At 40.7% G+C, this 17,806-nt stretch overlaps 2 protein-coding genes across 2 annotated transcripts; one reads left to right on the forward strand and one right to left on the reverse strand.

The window, feature by feature from the left end:
• Positions 1-389: 389 nt before the first annotated feature.
• On the reverse strand, positions 390-5,509 carry tbcb (tubulin folding cofactor B). The gene is made up of 7 exons (XM_008425765.2): positions 5,334-5,509; positions 4,185-4,341; positions 3,940-4,083; positions 2,878-2,974; positions 2,383-2,574; positions 1,536-1,608; positions 390-1,447 (listed from the first exon to the last, which is right to left on the reverse strand). The coding sequence occupies exons 2-7, from the start codon at positions 4,302-4,304 to the stop codon at positions 1,333-1,335; spliced, it is 741 nt and encodes a 246-aa protein (XP_008423987.1). The 5' UTR covers positions 4,305-4,341; positions 5,334-5,509; the 3' UTR covers positions 390-1,332.
• A 1,770-nt stretch (positions 5,510-7,279) lies between these two features.
• Positions 7,280-15,949, forward strand: six5 (SIX homeobox 5). Its single transcript, XM_008425766.2, has 3 exons — positions 7,280-8,342; positions 11,596-12,971; positions 14,401-15,949. Exons 1-3 carry the CDS (start codon positions 7,657-7,659, stop codon positions 15,045-15,047), a joined length of 2,709 nt encoding a protein of 902 aa, XP_008423988.2. The 5' UTR covers positions 7,280-7,656; the 3' UTR covers positions 15,048-15,949.
• Positions 15,950-17,806: the final 1,857 nt, after the last annotated feature.

Genomic DNA, 17,806 nt, shown 5'->3' on the forward strand with positions numbered 1-17,806 from the left:
TTTCTTCTTGAATTTCTTTAGATCCAGATAGGATGTGTTGATTTTTGAGATCCTATCCTACCTCATGTTGCCTGACAGGTACTAGCAATTACTTGATTCTGTAGTGATATGACCTGGTTAAAATATTAACCAAAACATGATTTATCACAGAGTACTTGCAATTTAGCAAAGTAGGTTTTTAAAACTTAAGACATGACATTATCTTTTGAACTAAATTTTGTATTTACTCATATTGTGATCGATAAGCTAAAACACTTAACTACACCCAAAAAAGGAAAAAGCTTTTTCATGTTATGAAAAATCCAAATCAGATTGTTGGTCAGGAATGCAAATATTACAATATATGACTCACTTATTACAAGTCAAAAAAAATAAATCAAAACAAATGCTGATCACGTGTACCGTCTTTATTAGTGTGAATTATCCTTTGGCACATATAGTCACCATCACCTTCTAGGTCAATGAATAATAATTACCAACAACTTTATTGAAAAGACACTGAAATTACAACAATTTTACATTTTTCCAAATTAAACAGTATGCCAAGTGTTTTCATGTATAACGAAAGCAAGCCTACCATCAATTTGAGATGCAACACTGACACCGAGTGAAGCAGTTGTTGCAGAGATCTGCAGGTAACTGAGTAAAATCCGTTGCACAAATATGTGACAGAGTGGTGACGTGAAATATTTGTTGGTATTTAAAGAAAAAAAAAAGAAAAGAAGAAAAAAAATCAGCAGTAGTGTCAGAAAAAGCAAACCTGTTACTTAAAAAAATAAATGTGATGCATTTTCTGAGAGCGACTTGTTTTAAAAAAATGTAAGTATCCACCGCCCGCAGCTTTGATTTACCTTCACCAATCACAAAGTTACTAACCTGGAGTGACCCTTTTTACTGTCAAAGTATGATTAGAGTGAATTTTAAACTCGATTGACAGTCCTTAAACAATATGACTGTAAATATGCAGATACACAAAATTCAGACATACTAACATGAATTGAAAAGGAAAAATATTCAAACCGATTCAAAAACAGGACAAAATAAGAAAACTTAAATACAATAATCTGAAAAAACAAACCTTCTTGTGTGCAGCACTGTCAGATGTAACTAGTTTTATAAATGACTCGTCTAAAGTCACAAACTGATAATCACTTCTGTGAGGCTACGGCGAAAAGAGACTTCCAGCTAAAGTGCCTTTGGATCATGCCATCCACGGAACAAACAGGAACATTTGTTATGATAAGTCAGTCATTCTCCTTCCTCTCTGTTCAGTGAGTGGATCTGAAATTAAAATAAATGACCGTAACAAGAAAAAAAACAAAGAGAACAGTTCTATATCTCATCCAAACCGTAATCCTCTTCAGGGAAGTCTCCCACAGTCACATTCAACGGCTTCACAAATGCCCCGTATTTGTCTTGACACTCAAAGTACTGCTTCCCCTGAACACTGGACACACAATAAAAATAAGTTAAGATTCAAATTTGCAAAAATTGTTTACATTAATGGGGGAAAATTTTTTTTTTTTAAATCTTACGTTCCATTGTGTTTTCCAAGGGGCTCATCGTACTTCACACCCACCCAGTGACCTGACTTGAACTCTGTTGTACCTACAATGACACACATTAGATGATGGGACAGGGAATAAAGTCTGTAAATGCAAATATTTTTCCATAATCTTTTCCCCCCCTATTTTAAACAGCCAAGGAAAATGTTGAAGACTGTATAGGAACCATAAAAATAAGCATCTGTGTTTTTAACAGACATCATACTCCTACCAGTAATCAGCTCCATAGTTTAAACAAAATAACACCAAGTTAAATGTTTGGATTTCAACACTGACTCTGATCAGTGTTTACTGAGACTAACTTAAAGCTGTACATTTAAGTGCAACAAAGCAAAGGAAGTCTCTACTCTCTTTAAGTCACAGTAATCGGTAGCGTGTTATGCCATATATTCATGTTCTGTTTTAAAATACTACACCTGAGGCACAAGATTTTGCTCAGACACAGAAAAATGAAACTTCAGGACAATTGACAGGTTACTAATAAAATGGGAATATTAGTTTATTATTGTAATGTCTGCATTCAGAATGTTTGGCTGTTTTATTTTCTAACTCCTTGATTCAGCAACATGAGCTGGGTTCTCCAAAATGGCACCAGAGTTTTCAAATCCAGCAGACACACACCAAGAGTTCACATAGACAAAATAGAGCACCTTGCTGTACTCTATCTTATCAACTGAAATTCTTGCTGTTTCTTATAGCCCGAATAAACCAGATATACTCCACATATCAGGAAAAATATTGTAATTATTACCGCTTCTGACCCAAATGTTATCAGTCAGGGTAAGGAAATCTGGAAATAATTTTTTTGCACACTTACCAACATACATAACCGTGCCAAGCTTTGTGGGCTGCCCTGGGACCTCCACTTTGCAGCGGCTGCCGACAGAAATGGCCTCGGCTGCAGTCTTCTGCTGTTCTTCCCGAATGGTGAGCTCAGCTTTCTTCTTCGCAGCTTCTTCCTCGTTGAAGCGGCCTAAATTCTGCTTCTTTAAGAATGACCGGACGGATTCTACAAGATATGTGCATTTTGTACATTGAGCAATAACGATCAAAGCCATAAAGAGTGACTCAAGATGCAAACCATGGAAGTATACATTTGTAATGAATGATCAACAAATCAAGAGTTTTTACTTAACTAAAATGTAGCAGTTAGTTTGTTTTTAACTAAAGTGGCTTGCAAATGTACCTTTAATACTCATCTTGTCACTTTCAAAATAATTAGTTTGTGAAATTCAAAATTTCTCAAATCAATTTTTAATCCACGATTTGTTTGAGGAACAAATTTAAGAGGAAAAATGTGAGAGATTTGTACCTTTCCGTTGTTCATAGGCCTCATCTGAGAGCTCAAACTTCTCCACTTTGGAATCATCAAACAACTCGCTGGTCTGTCCTCCACTCCTGTCAATAACCTGGTCAGGAAACAAAGAGACAAACACAATAATATATCAGCCACAAGCATTTTACTGTAGTTTTTAACTACAGTAAACTAACTACATCAATAACAATAAAAAAAAACCCTGATGCCATACACGCATTCTGATTATACTGAAATAAAGTTACAGTAAAGGTCAAAATTTTGTTTATGCAACGGAGTATTAGGGTCACTTTGAGAAAGAAAAAATAGGATTTAATATACAACTTTTTAGAGCAATATATTGAGAAGAGAACACATTACAAACGACTGGAAGTTCTTTTATAGCTGAAGAAAGATCACAGAATCTGGTCACAGTAGCTGCTTAAAAGGCTACATCAACATTATTAAACAAGCTTTTTCTTTTTAATGTAAGAGGTGATCATGTTTGTCCACATCTCCCAAAAGCATCTGGAATTGTGCCTAGTTCACATGGAAAGATTTTTATGCTAATTTCCCACCCAATTTTTAAGAATAGTATCAGTCAAGTTCTGCAAAAAACCTTCAGAACTTTTATATAAAACTAAAGATGATCAGATTATTTTTTTAGTTTTTTTGATCAGCGCACATTTAAATAAACAAACCCTTGCTTCCTATACCCCAGACCTTATATTTGACAGCAAGTCTGTAAGCGATGTGAGGAGAGTCATTAACAAGTCATGGTGCGGCACGCTGACGACAGTCAAAACTGCAATTAAATCAATAACTGCTTTACTTTACGAGTATCGAATGCAGGTTTATGCGAGCAGACAGGACTGTTAAACACTCCCAATTTATCTGACCAACAATTGTGTGTGTGTTTCCACGCTTAATTTAAGAAGGAAATTTCTTTTTAACATCACACACTACTAGCTTTTCAACCAGTGTATAGTTTGTAAACAAATTTTACATCCACTGTAACTTACATTTTATCTACCATATCACTAGATATTGCATTTCAAGTACTTTTAATATTGTACGTACATGTATTCTGCATTCATCATCCACAGGGTAGGAACCAAATAAAGCTTCATCGTTATCGATTTTCTGTAGGAACCTATCAGTGGTGCTAAAAATCTCCAGGTCCATGCTGGAAGCAGGAACACCCACATTCATCTCCAGGAGCATCTTTGCACAAGAGAGTAGATACGGAGTAGACCACAGTTAGAAAGTAGAACTAGTTAATATTCTCAAAGTAAAGTGCAAGGGATGTTATACTTGTATATTACCTTTAATTCTGCAATAGTAATTCTTTTATTGAACCTTCGGCGGTTCTCGAAGCTGGAAAGGCTGCTTGTGATACGAACATTCACAAACGGGTTGGTAACCACCGTCACTTCACCGTCCATCCTGCGCTCTGTTCGGGCCCCACCTAAAAACTTGTTTCTACAAATGAAAATAAATACCATCAACAGATCATCCAACAAAATTGTAAAGATTTTAAACATGTAATGAGGCATTTTTATGCAACTTCTGAGGAAAGGATGTCCATTTCTACACCGGGAAAGTCTCTCTGATGTTGATAAGAACAAATTCTTCACAATGACGACCTGGCTGGGAGAACACAGGTAGTTCAAAGCATCATTGATACTTACAAAGGAAGTACGTTTTCACTGCTCAAAGTGAAAGCAGTCACTGAAATGTAATTGTATATTAAATGTAGAGACAAAAAACCTTTGATCTGAACTGGTCAAGAAGACGATGCTGAAATATTTGTTTGGTGCCACTGCATTTATCAAAAGTTGGCCTGATTATTACGAAGTTATCTTTACAACAATGATATAGCACAAAAAGGTAAACAGCAAAGAGTCCTGATTTCTATGTAATGAAGCGCTCAAGTGAAAATACGAAAAAATAAAAAATATACATGAACAGTTTCCACCCTGCAAAACGGATCTGTCAACTGTTTAAAGGAATTGTCGAAATTTGACTCACAATTAGTCTCCAATAGTTAAGACAATGCAATGTACAAATGTAACCAGGATAAAACATGAAAAGTTGCAATAAAGTATTGTTCATCTACTTTATTAGAAAGTAGATATTACTGTAGGTGCTACAATGTAATAATAAAATATCCTGCATCCTACAAAGGCAGTGATTCCACGTTTTTGCCAGGGGATGCAGTATTTTTCAACAAGTCCTCGTGTTTCAGTGCATTACAGCAAGCATTTAGACCAGCAAAGTGGCTTTTATCCCGTCTTTATTCCAGATTAATTTCACTCAACGAGGTTTCTTCTTTTCGCTGTCATTTTAAGTATGACTATCGGTGGCTACACTCTGGGTTAGCTAGCTGACAGGGTTGGTGGTAAGCAGCTGCAGTAGCCACGTTGGACCCATTAAGACACCTCGAATAAACCAGTTTTCTTACATTTACTTACATTTGTGTGTCTTATCTCCAGCGGTATGAACAAGTTTTGAGAAAAGAGGCTAGCCGTGTACGGTTAAAAAAACCGTTATAAACTACAACGACACTAAAACAAAAATGGTGAACCTAGCCTCGCTTTGTATTTACGCCAGAAAACTCAAACTCCAATTCCTGCTACGCCCTGCTCTGGAAGGTTCTACCCGCCTTGGGAGGAACGCACCAATCACATTGGAGATAGAACGAGCTTAACCAATAAGAATTACTGTTACACGATGTAACAACAAAGGACCTCCTCCTCCGGAAACAGTTGACAAAATCAACAACCAATAAAAAGACAGGACTAAAAAACCCAATATGTAGGATCAACCACTAGACGGCGCAATTGTGCAAATGGTCAATCTAAATACCCCGTAAAAAGTATTGAATTGTTTGATGAAGGCATGGTTACATCGGCATTAAGTGTTGAAATTAATTATGATCAGTTTGATTTTAGAGCATCTAAATGAAGGCTGGACTGATACTGATAAGTTGGACTGGTAGATTTAGATATTAAGATTTTTAAGGAGGAAAAGATAGCAGGAAATAGACATTTTCCCTTTTGTGGTTAAAATGTATGAGTGGTACTGAAATCTCTAAAACTCTTGTGGCTTTGGAATGGGATAAGTATTTAAAACTATTTCTTTATTTATTAATTATTATTATTATTATTATTATGTTGTTGTGTGCCGCGTGTTAGAGGGCAGTGAAAAATATACTAAACCAAACTGGTTGGGCCGGTGGATGGTGTTTGAATATGAACAATTTCTGTTTCTCTTTGTCCGCAATTTGATGCTTATATTGATGAAAGAAGAAAACTAAGCTAAATTATAATTTCGTTTTCCACAGAAAAGAAAAACATCCGGTTCCCTTTAATCCCCCTGCAATGTCACATAAACATTAAGAACGCTGCAGATTAAAGGATATTGGATTAACAAGAAGAGAAATAAGATAAATCTCCTTAACCTGCATATTTACCTGAATATTTCCATTCTTGTACTCAGTAGATGCAGGTCTCCATAGATTGTATTACACAGGGATTGTCATTCGTCTTTATAGTTTCGGCTTTTATATCTTTTCATCACCTTTTATCACAACGTAAACAAAAGTAAATCATGAGGAAAGCAATGCATCTCTGAACTGGGTCATGATTTCAATTTTTTGATGACTCATTCATTTGTCAAAAAAAAGCACATTTTTATCAACCGCAAAAATCATCCAGATCCATGTAGCTGGTGGAGACATTTTAGCCTATCGCTATGTGTTTGTGCAGACTGTATTTGCATATAAATCACCTAATGCTCAACAGACAGTTTGATCCAGTAGGAAAAGATAAATCATAAACAACATAAGGACTAATACAGCTGCAGTTCTGGCATCTTCTGTTTTTATGCAGATAAACCTTAATTTAGAAACATGTTTATTCTCACTGTTATGCAGAAAAAGATTATAGCCCTCTTTATCTTTACAACTAGGTAGAAGACACTTGACAGTTTTGGAGCTATTCATAATTTTATCCATCTTTCAATAAAAACCCAGTTCCATCCTAAGAATGGTTGACCCCTGAGCATAATGCAACCACCACCATGTTTCACTTTGACCCAAATACACATGTTCACTCGCACCCGGGAGTATAACTCAGGTAGAGCAAACTACCGGCTAACAAACACAGTTATAATGGTGGAGTTAGCAAAAAATACCTCTAATAGTGGAGCTAATGGTAAAAAGTAGTGATAATGGTGCCTTATCCTATTTGTTGCTGATAAGGCAAAAATGGTGAGGCATTTTTTGCCTTATCAGCCGACTTTAAGACAAATAAGATTGTCACAAAATACATCAGCTACATTATATACAGGAAACAACAGAGATTATTGCATACTTTCAATAAACAGTTACATATTAAAAGTTTACAGCTACCTGGCGATCAACCCTGCCCTCCCTTCTTTGCCTCTCCAATGCCGCCCTGGGCGACTGCCATCAAAAGTTCTGGAGCGTGTAAAAAGCACCGATGGTTTTTCAGAAATGTTTGGGGCAACAGGGTTACTGGGAGACGTACAGTCCCTGTTGGAGTTAATTAAAGCTGCAGCTTGAGATCACATTTAGATGAGTTGGATCGTGCCAACAGCAATAGAGAGAGGGGCGTGTCTGCTCCTGGCCTGGAGGCACATTAATCGGTCTGCTGGCGGAGCGGAGGACGGGAAAAACGCAGCGCTGCGGAGGGAGGGAGGGACGGAGGGAGAGAGAGAGAGAGAGACAGGGGAGGAGGAACTACTAGTGGAAAAAAAAAAGTTAAAGTGAAAATGGCTTCCTTGTCTTTAGAGTCTACAGAACAATCTGAGAACAGCCCAGAGGAGCCATCAGCAGCCGAGCCCAAAGAAGACAAAGAAACCGTCCGAATTTCGGAACATCTGCTCCAAAGTTTCCAGAAGTCGGCTCTGAGTTTCTCCACTGACCAGGTTTCGTGTCTGTGCGAGGCCCTGCTGCAAGCGGGTAATGTGGATCGCCTGTGGAGGTTTCTCTCCACCATACCTCCTTCGTCCGAGCTGCTACGTGGCAACGAGACGTTGCTCAAGGCCCAGGCGCTGGTGGCCTTCCACCGGGAGGAGTTCAAGGAGCTGTACGCCATCCTGGAGAGCTACGACTTCCACCCGTCTAACCATGGGTTCCTGCAGGACCTGTACCTCAAAGCCCGCTACAAGGAGGCGGAGAGGTCCCGGGGCCGCAGCCTGGGCGCCGTGGACAAGTACCGGCTCAGGAAGAAGTTCCCCCTGCCCAAAACCATCTGGGACGGGGAAGAGACCGTGTACTGCTTCAAGGAAAAGTCCCGGAACGCTCTGAAGGAATGCTACAAGAGCAACAGGTATCCCACTCCGGACGAGAAGAAAAACCTGGCCAAAGTCACCGGACTGTCCCTCACACAGGTCAGCAACTGGTTCAAGAACCGCAGGCAGAGGGACAGGACCCCGTCCGGGACCCACAGCAAAAGGTAAGAGCAACAAAGCTGCATGCATGTCACATTCAATTATATAAGCTGCAACAGTGTCCTTTGTTTGTCAACAGAGGAAACCCAGAAAAGCTCTAAAACCTGAAGAAAAAAAAAAAAACACACAGCACGCCCTTCACTTGAGTGCAAAAAATGAGCCAACATGTTAGACGCTGGTTTATGCAATTGATTTGGCTGTAGCTGAGTTTTGGCAGGAGTGAAGTCACACATCTCAAACCTAAAGCATGTTGCTTTGTTATGAAATGTGAGATCCAGATGGACCCACGATGGCTCAGGTTTCCTGAAACCCTGCACTGCGCTGCCGCCTTCAGAGCCAGAGAGACAGAGGTTAGTTAGGGGAAACCTTTAACAAGAGAGAGTGGGTGGAAAAAAAACCTGCAGGATCAGGTCACACACAGCCTGAGAGCTCTCATTTTATACATTGCAGTAGGGATGGATCAGGCCAGACCTTGTGGTGTTCATTGTCAGCAAAATAATGAGATTTATTGATGCTCCCAAAAGAACCAGCAGAGGAAAAACAATAGTTTAATTAGGAAAAGTAAAAAAAATAAAAAAAAATCCAACCATACTGTTGGATGGTTGGATTGTTGTAACTCTGTTACTATGATTACAGAGTTTCTTAATCATAGTAAGTCTAGATTTTATTATGATTATCATATTTTGTTTTTACGCTGATCACATGGTTATTTACCCATAACTACAATATTTACCCATCGCTGTTGCCTAATGAACAGCGTTGCCTTTCTTTTTTTTTATTCTGTGTCCAGGCCTATTTTTAACTAATTTCTACCAGCCTCAAAAATCGTATCATATGGCAACACTTAAAAAAAAAAGATGTCATTCTGGGGTAATTTAAGTCACTGAATTCGCATTGAAATACAAAGTTGCAACTTAAAATTACCAACAAAAAAACAAAACAAAGTATATATAAATATTGCCATGAACCATTCACCTACTGTTCTGGGAATATTCATACTCATATGGAATCCTACCAACCGCAGGAGACCAAGAGCTGAGGTGTAGCAATACAAAAAACTCACAAGAAGATACACAATATTGAATTTACAAGAACAGGACAGGAGAAGATTTATTTTACATTACTTTCAAGAAAACCTCAAAGATAAAATTTCTTCACAATGCCTTTATGCTGTATTTTTGTCGCAAACTCAACAAACTGTCTTTTTTTTAAATTATTTATTTTTGATCTCTTCAGACCATAGGACAGTGCTTCTGCAGTAGTTTTCCCAGTTTCTGTTAATAGAGTGCGCTGTGATTGTTTTGTTGCTTAGCGAACCCTCCAACACCCATCCATCCATCAGTTGCTATAGCGACACCTTCTGCCACCTTCAGCGTCCGACATGAACACGTTGTCCGTGTCTTGTCTGCAGCTGTGTTAGTCCTGTGTCATCTCTGCTGGAAACTGTAAAAACACTGCCCAACATTTAAGAGTGAGTTGAGGCATCTTCTGTTACAACAGCCGGGGTGACGCCATGACGACTGCAACTGGCTGGTGCTCACGAAACCGACGTCGGTTCAACAAGAAATTTTAACATCACGAGGTCTCGTTAGACAAGTTCTTGTTACACCCCTACTCGTCGTTACCAAAGATAAATGATCAAAATTAAAAGTCCAGGGAGCTGAGAACGCTGCCTAATTGACTCTGGGTTTGGCTGGTGTAATTAAAACAGTGACTCATCTTCAGATAAATTAAACAGATTTAGTCAGAGGAGAATTCAACAATTGGTACTTAGCAAATGATATCCTGGGTATTTTTACTTTCTCACTGGGAATTCTTGAAACTGCAATTGTAATTTTTTTTGGTGGGAAAGTCAGTAGCATAATAACCAGCCAAACAAACTGAGCACAAACTAACTTTATACTGACTAATAATCATAACCAACCAACCAAATCAAATATGCTTCAATAAGCTTGACTTATTCAGTTTCTTTCAGGTCCTATCCAAGGAATCCAGTTTTCACTGATTCAGAATTATTTTTATTGACTCTTTCTCCTCTTTTATAAAAGAAACAATGTTATTTATGATATTTGTAGTAGCTTTAAATTGAATAGACAATACAATTACAACATACTCAATTATGCTTGAAAGCCTTTGTCTACAGCTTTTATCAGAGTTCAAAGAAGTGAATCAGAGTACATGACTGGTTTTACTTTCAGCCGACTTATTTATGGGATGAAAGTGCATGTGTGTTCTTGGTTTTTATTTAATGAAGAGTGGCGCTGATTCCTGTCTCTGGCAGAATAATTGGTGCATCTCTTGTTTTTCTTTTTGTTTTGTTTTTTACAACCAGTGCTTCTCCAAACAGGCGTGAAGAGATAAAACAGAGCACAGAGGGCTTATCTCGCCCCACCTCAGGGGTTGTGGTGGTCAGGCCGAGCGACGCTGCAAATATGGGTGGTCAAAACTACACAGACGAACCAAAACCAGCACCATAAAGGGGGTTTTAGGACTCTGGTCCTTCCTGCTTGCACAGAGGAGTGCTGTTATGCGTGGTTGGTTATTAAGTTGCAGGAGCAGCGTGTTGAATAATGGTTAACCGTGCTGCGGTTTTAAAGTAGAGGAGAAACTTTAACAAATTTTCTTTAGCCACTAGAAATATGAGATCTAAATCCAACCAGCACACAATCTCTCTGATTTACATTAGATGTCTTTCAGCATTTCAATTTTAATACTACTGTATCTGCTTTTAATCAAAACAGGAGAGCAATGACTATCACTGCACTGCAAAAACACAAAACCCTACCAAGTGTTTTGGTCTAGTTTCTAGTGCAAATATCTTGGTACAATTCAAATAAGACAAAACTAACTTATAAATAACTTTTAGGCAAGAAGTACCTTGTTTTATGTCAATAATTCCATATTATTAGTAAAGTTTTAGTTCCACTGGCATTATTTCACATAGAACAAGACGCATTTCTCATGTTAAAAGTTAAATAATCTGCCAGTGGAACTGGAACTTTTTCATCAATATGATGGAATTATAGACATAAAAGAAGCTCCTATATCTTGCTAAGAAGTTACTTGGAAGTCAATTTTGTCTTATTGAAATTGTACCAAGATAACTGCATTAGAAATAGACCAAGACAGTCACAATAATTTGGTGTTTTTGCAACGCACTAAAACTTCATATTTTCTCAAAAGCAGAAATAATTGTGAAAGACACTCATTAAATAACCAGAGTAATTTTTTTATGTTTGACTTCGCCTCTAATTTCAGTGAGTCTGATGGGAACCACAGCACTGAAGACGAGGCGAGTGTCATGGACGAAGCGGCGGACAAACCTGAGGAGCCCGTTGGCTCTGGGGCTTCCATCATCTCCGTCTCGGCGGTCCCCTGTAGCGCCGGGAGCCAGCTCATCCTCAACAGCGCCAGCGGCTTCCTCACGGCGCCGCAGCCTTTGCTGCTGAACGGAAACTCCCTGATCTCTGGCGCCGGGGCCGGCGTCATCATCAACGGCCTGAGTCTGGGTGATTGCCAGACAGTCACGCTGAGTCCTGTCACCACCAGCTCTCCTTTGATCCTGAACGGGGCTCAGGTCATAGCCAAACCCGGGGTCGGCGCAGAGCAGCAGAAGGCGGTGGAGGCCAAGGCGGCGGTTCTGAGCAGCCACATGCAATCTTCCGAGGCCTCCGCCATCGTCTCTCCTCCACTTCAAACCAAAGCAAAGAGCGGCAACAACATGGATTTTCTCGTCCGCTGTGAATCGGAAGGAGGCAGCCAGACGGTATCCCCGTCCTCCTCGTCTTTATCGCCCTCCCCGCCAGCTCTGTCGTCTCGCACCAGTCTTCCATCTCTAGTCTTAACCCAGAACCCACAACATCAAGAGCCGCTCTCCCTCACAGCGCCTCTGTCTTCTGCAGGCATAGTTATTTCTAACTCTCTAGGTCAGCAGAGGGCTTCTCCCTCGTCTGTTTCTTCCATCCACTCCACCCCTCATGTCATCTCTTTGCCCCAAGTTGTGCCTTCCATCCACTGTGCACCAGTCTCCCATCTGGTCCAGACGTCTTTAGGATCCCAGTGCCCTCAGCTCGTCCCAGTATCCCCACTCGCCTCGCCGGCTCCACCGTTCCAAAACCCTCAGACTCAAAACCCGGCTGGCAGACCACCGGAGCAGCAGAAAGAGCCCCCAACAACTGTATCTGAATCTGCTGCGACTGTGGTTTCGGTCTCAGAGCTCAACAACGCTACCCTCCAGCAAATAAACTCCACTCCCAGCAAAATCCAGACTCCGCAGGCTCTCTCCACGTCTTCCCCAACTCCAGTAGTGCCGGTGTCACAAGCCAAAGGCAACAGCACCTCTGCACAGTTAGTCTCTCTCTCCATGCCTCAGCTGGTCCCCGTCTCTTCCATCCAGACCTCCTCCAACGTCTCTTTCCCTCAGGTGGTGCCGGCCAGCCCGGCTCTCTCCATCCCCTCGGCCGGGTTGCCCTTGCAGATCCTGGCTTCGGCTCCCGGATCCGGAGGGGCTCCGCAGACCCCGCTCCGGATAAACCCGCTGAGTCCGATTCAGAGAGTGGGGAACCCAAGCAGCGTGGCCCCCGCCGTGCAGCTCCTGAACCCTGGGATCATTCAGCTACCTTCGTCTCCAACAGGTAAGCATGTTTCATTGGAAAATGAGATTTATCATTTGTCTTAAGGTGGATTCTTTGTGTTTTCATTTAATTTGATGAAGAATTAAATGTAATTTGGAAAAATTTGAGTTAATCTTGAGAGGAAACAAATAGTTTATTGTGGATCAAATCTTCATGGAAGAGTGGAAGACAGCCTCTGCTGAAAGGAAGCAACAGAAAGTCCCATTTAACACCTTGACATTCGGGGTGTTTTCACACCTGATGGGCTAGAAGATTCTGTTCGATTGGGGACTAAAACTGCAACATTTGTTATATTTTCCACTTGTGCGGTTCGCTTTCACATGGCAGGGAACCAAAACTTTTGAAAAACCTGTTCCCCCTTCTCGCCCGTGGTGGCGCTGCACCTTATGAAAATGCACACTGAAGGAAATGACACAAAAACTGAGCACAACTTTCTTTTTCACATAACGTAAAAGGAAATGTAGTAGCGTCAGATCACCATTTGGTGGCTGTAATGCTCCCTTCAGTTGCTTGCCATCGCCAACACATCAAGAAAGAAGAAGTAGGGTCAGATTTTACTGGCTGTAGTATTTCTCTTTTGTCTTTGGCAAAATGTACAAACTGAACCACTTTGTCACACAAAAGACCAAAAACTATTCCTCTGACTACTGTTAGACTTGCGTGTTTGCTTTTATTGTATTTACCCAGAATGCCCTCCACCACAATCTGCCTCCTGCTTTTGGAGGGGCCTGCGGTCCGCTGGCATTCAGATATGCACTCGAACAGCATCAGAGTTCACTTCAACCAAACCAAGACTGAGGTTTTTAGGTGGACCAGAGGTCGCTTTTTTTTTTGGTCATAGTTCTGTTGTGCGTTCACACCTCCCCAAATAAACCAGACTTTCTAGGTGAATGAACTAGTGTTGGATTAAAGCAGATTAACAGGGCTGGTGCGAATGCATCCTTTATTTTTGCCACAATCCATGCAGGGAACTTGGCAAAAATGGGGATGCTTTTTTTTCAGCAGGGACTCAGAAGAAGGTCAAAGTTGATGGGAAGATGGAAGGAACCCTTGGAGGTTCCCAAACATGCAGGCTAGATCTAGAGGGACATCTGTTATATTAACAGGTATTAATGTGTTGGAATGGCCCAAATCGCACTGACATTGCGAGTTTGTGGTTACAGTTGATAATTGATAAGATGAACCTGAGAATTTTTTCAATGAAGGATGGGCAGAAATGTCAGCCCCTACATGTGCAAAATATTGTTTAACAAGGGATGAATACAAATAACGTTTGTAGAAGATAATCAAAATCATCAAATCGGATGAAATCATGTGTAATTGTTATCCTCCCCCTTAGCCATCTCCATAAAGCTTGTGGTTGCTCAGTCGGGTAACTAGCATGATGTGCATAAAGTCACTAAATAAGTATCATTGTGTTTTCCTCTAGGGAACCTCGTTCTTGGTGGTAGTCCTTATCTGAGTGTCCAACAGGGGAAGCTGATTCTGACCATCCCAGCAGGGATCCAGCTCACCAGTTTACCCTTGAAACCAGTCCCCGACGCACCCGCCATCTCTGCCAACGGCATGGCGGGGCTTCTCGGCCCCTCCGCGCCTCCCGCGGCCCACCAGCCTCCGTCCGCCTCCGGCCCGGCAGCTTCGCCCTTGAACTTCATCAGCTCCTCCCCTCTGTACTGTGCTCCGGACTCCGCTGTCGTCACCAGCCAGGCGCTCGCCGACCAGCCTGTCACCATGACGACCCAGAGCGCGCTCACTCCGGAGAGCATGCTGGCCTTGGGCCCCATGTACAGCAGCGTGGCGCCGAGCCTCCAGCTGTCCCAGCCGGCGTGGAGCCCCGTGTCGCTCTCCACCTCGGCCAGCCTGACTCTGTTTGACATGCGGGGAAAAGGCGAGCTGCCCGTAGACCCTGCCCTGCTCGGCCTGCCCGGCGGGGAGTCGCTCCTGCTGGGAAGCCCCTCGCCGGGGCAGGATGAGGATGCCAGGTCTCCCCTGGGGGACCCAGAGGAGATGGACGCGGACCCCAAGATCCTCACTCAGCTCCAGTCAGTCCCCGTGGATGAAGACCTGGGTTTGTAGTCTATTAAAACTGTACGCTGGCGACAATGATCTCTGAAAAACTTTAGTTTCTCCTCATGACCCGACACTCTTTAAACATATTAATTAGGTATTTAAATGTTTTAAAGCCTTCACAGTCCTGATTGGCACCTTTGAGAGAAGTTTTTGCAGTTTTGTTTCACGGCGTTTGGCAGCTCCAGTCAGAACCTTGCATACGCTTTTCATGGAAATCAATGTCATGCTGGTTTTGGACATTTAAAGATTTATTTGAAACAGGATGAAATGATTTATAAATCATTACATCCTGCAAGAAGGATGTAATGCATTAATGTGCATTTATCTCATTACCTACTTTGACCTAAAAGCGTCAATACAGAAAAGTGAATGGATCCACTTTAAATATAAATATAGAAAACATTTTCTTTTCTTTCTACCAGCACATTTCTTCTAAAAGCTTAAGATGGATATAAAATAATGTTGGTTTTTAAACCATAAAATTAATTCTTGATTCCAGACATAAAACCTGATTATCTCCTCTTTTTTTAAAGGGTTTAGTTTTAGACGAATGTTCTTTTTAATGAGGCTGAAAGTGAGAATTTCTACTTGGAGAGTAAATGATCCTCAGCCCTAAGACGAGCAGTTAACAGCTGGATCTGCAGCAAACCCAAACACATGGAAACTGAGGTTAGAAGTACAAAACGGGCCAACGCTTGGCTTCAGGAATGCCCTGACCTCAACTATGCTCAAAATTTGTGGAATATTCATAAAGGCTCGGCCAGATCCAGAGAAAAACCACTTAAATGTGGTTCACCAGGAAGGTTTTCATCCACGAATACCTCCTCACCCGGTTTTATTTTCTATTCAAAGCTCTCCTGGAGTCAGAAAAATAAACAATGAGTCAGATACATCTTTAGATTAAAAAAAAAAAAATTGAAAATAAATGACGTCGACATCCATGATGAGTGTATGTAAACACGCGTCTTTAAAGGCTTCATTTTGAGGTTTTTCCTCTAGATTTTAAGGGAATTTTCTGCCGTTTTCAACCACATAAAAAAAAAATAAATAAATCTTACTTGAGAGAGGAGCTACCTTTTTGACATTTTGAGGAAATTCAACAGTACATTTGCCTGGAGGTTTTAATCAAGGTGCCACCAAAAGAGGGAAGATCTGGTAAATTGAAAACACTAGTACATTTTTCAGCAAGAGCTTCTGGACTTTGACTCTTCTTACGCTACCAACACTCCAAAATAAGGAGCATAAAGTCCTTTATGCTCTTTATTTTGCCTCCTAGTTGCAAGGGAAACACAACAGTATTTTACAGATATGAACCAGTTACTGAAGTCTGGCTAACCAGGCCGATGTGTTGCATTTAATGTAAAAGGTTAGTTCTTTTTTTTTTTTTTTTTGCAGTTTTTGAATTGTGTGATTGAGATTATGATGATGATAATGATACAGGAGTTAAAAGGGTTTTAAGAAAAGGTTCTAACTATGCAATATATGTGTAGCTCTTTATAGGACACTACGTCGCACAACACTTGGGAGATGAAATGAAGCGTTGACGTGCGTTACACTAAAGCGTTTTGCTCTGATTGTGATGTTTCTCATCAAATGCAGCCAAAGCTTCAGCACAATGCTGATAAGTGCCTTATTTTAAACCTTTTTTTTAATGTTTTGTGTTTGTTACACCGTTTTGTATGACTTGTATGTTGCTGACCTGATTTTTGGACTTTAAAGAACGCCCACATTTCTACGTCAGTTTGACCCTCTGTGAATTGCTGTGATACTTTATTTGCATGGTCGTTGCTCCATCTCATCTTTTTTTTTTTAAGTCGTATATTTTGCACATTTCATTCGCATTATGTTTACGTTAACGCTCCCGTTCTGTCGCGATCGCAGTGGGACTCATTTGTTCGTGACGCTCCGGGTCCTTTGGATTTAAACGCTAAACCCAAACAGGCCGTCTGCCTGCGGGCCGCAGCGCAGGCGGCCGTCAAGCTTTTTGCTCATTTATGGTACATAAATGTACAGTGGATGTCAGAAGTGGACACACCCCTGTTAAAACGGCAGGTTTTCATGACTTAAAGCTGCGGTATGTACCTTTTTAATTTTAAAAAATAAATTTTTTGGTTTTTTTTTTTTTAGGTATTTGTTAAAACTGTCACTATCTCAACAGATGATGAGACAGAAATTCCTTGGAAAAAAAAAAATAAAAAATCAAGCTACTCCACCTCGTCCCGTTGGTGAAACGTTTAGGATTTAGTTTCCAAACTTAAATTTTCCTCTCATGAGGTAATTCTTGCACGTTCTCTGCTGCTGAAAAATAAAAATCCATCTTCAGATTTCCAGCAGACATTTGAAGGTTTTGGATTGAAATTGAGTGATATTCACACCGTTACAAACTCCTGTTTTATGTGGGGCGGGGGGAAGCAAACCCAGATCAATGTATCACTTTGGTTATTTCAATATTTTCTCTTTTTGTTTCTTTCTTTGGTGATGGACGGTGCTTTTGCCAAACCTATATTTATAGGTTGTGTCTGTTTGAGTCTGATTTTATCAGCTCATGACATACAATAACAAGGCCTTCGATGATTTTAAGGTGTTCCTTGAGTTGTTTTCTCTGGAAGAATTTAACTTGGCTCATCAAACCTACACCCTTAATCATCTGATCCATCTGATATCTGCAAACTGAGGCTTTAACTGAGTGATTAAAGTGAGCAGACGTGAGGAATATTTTCTAAAAACATGTCTGAACTTAATTCAGGACAATCAAATTATTATAT

The sequence above is a fragment of the Poecilia reticulata genome, linkage group LG13 (assembly GCF_000633615.1).
Source record: "Poecilia reticulata strain Guanapo linkage group LG13, Guppy_female_1.0+MT, whole genome shotgun sequence".
Classification (NCBI taxonomy): domain Eukaryota; kingdom Metazoa; phylum Chordata; class Actinopteri; order Cyprinodontiformes; family Poeciliidae; genus Poecilia; species Poecilia reticulata.

Bases quoted from the DNA above. Each gene is read 5' to 3' on its own strand.
- six5 (XM_008425766.2), top strand. From the start codon at position 7,657: ATGGCTTCCTTGTCTTTAGAGTCTACAGAACAATCTGAGAACAGCCCA. The intron at 8,343-11,595 runs GTAAGAGCAACA...CTCTAATTTCAG, and splicing joins TCCGGGACCCACAGCAAAAG to TGAGTCTGATGGGAACCACA. The intron at 12,972-14,400 runs GTAAGCATGTTT...GTTTTCCTCTAG, and splicing joins GCTACCTTCGTCTCCAACAG to GGAACCTCGTTCTTGGTGGT.
- tbcb (XM_008425765.2), bottom strand. From the start codon at position 4,304: ATGGACGGTGAAGTGACGGTGGTTACCAACCCGTTTGTGAATGTTCGT. The intron at 2,975-3,939 runs GTACGTACAATA...TTTCCTGACCAG, and splicing joins ATGATGAATGCAGAATACAT to GTTATTGACAGGAGTGGAGG. The intron at 2,575-2,877 runs GTACAAATCTCT...CATATCTTGTAG, and splicing joins GGCCTATGAACAACGGAAAG to AATCCGTCCGGTCATTCTTA.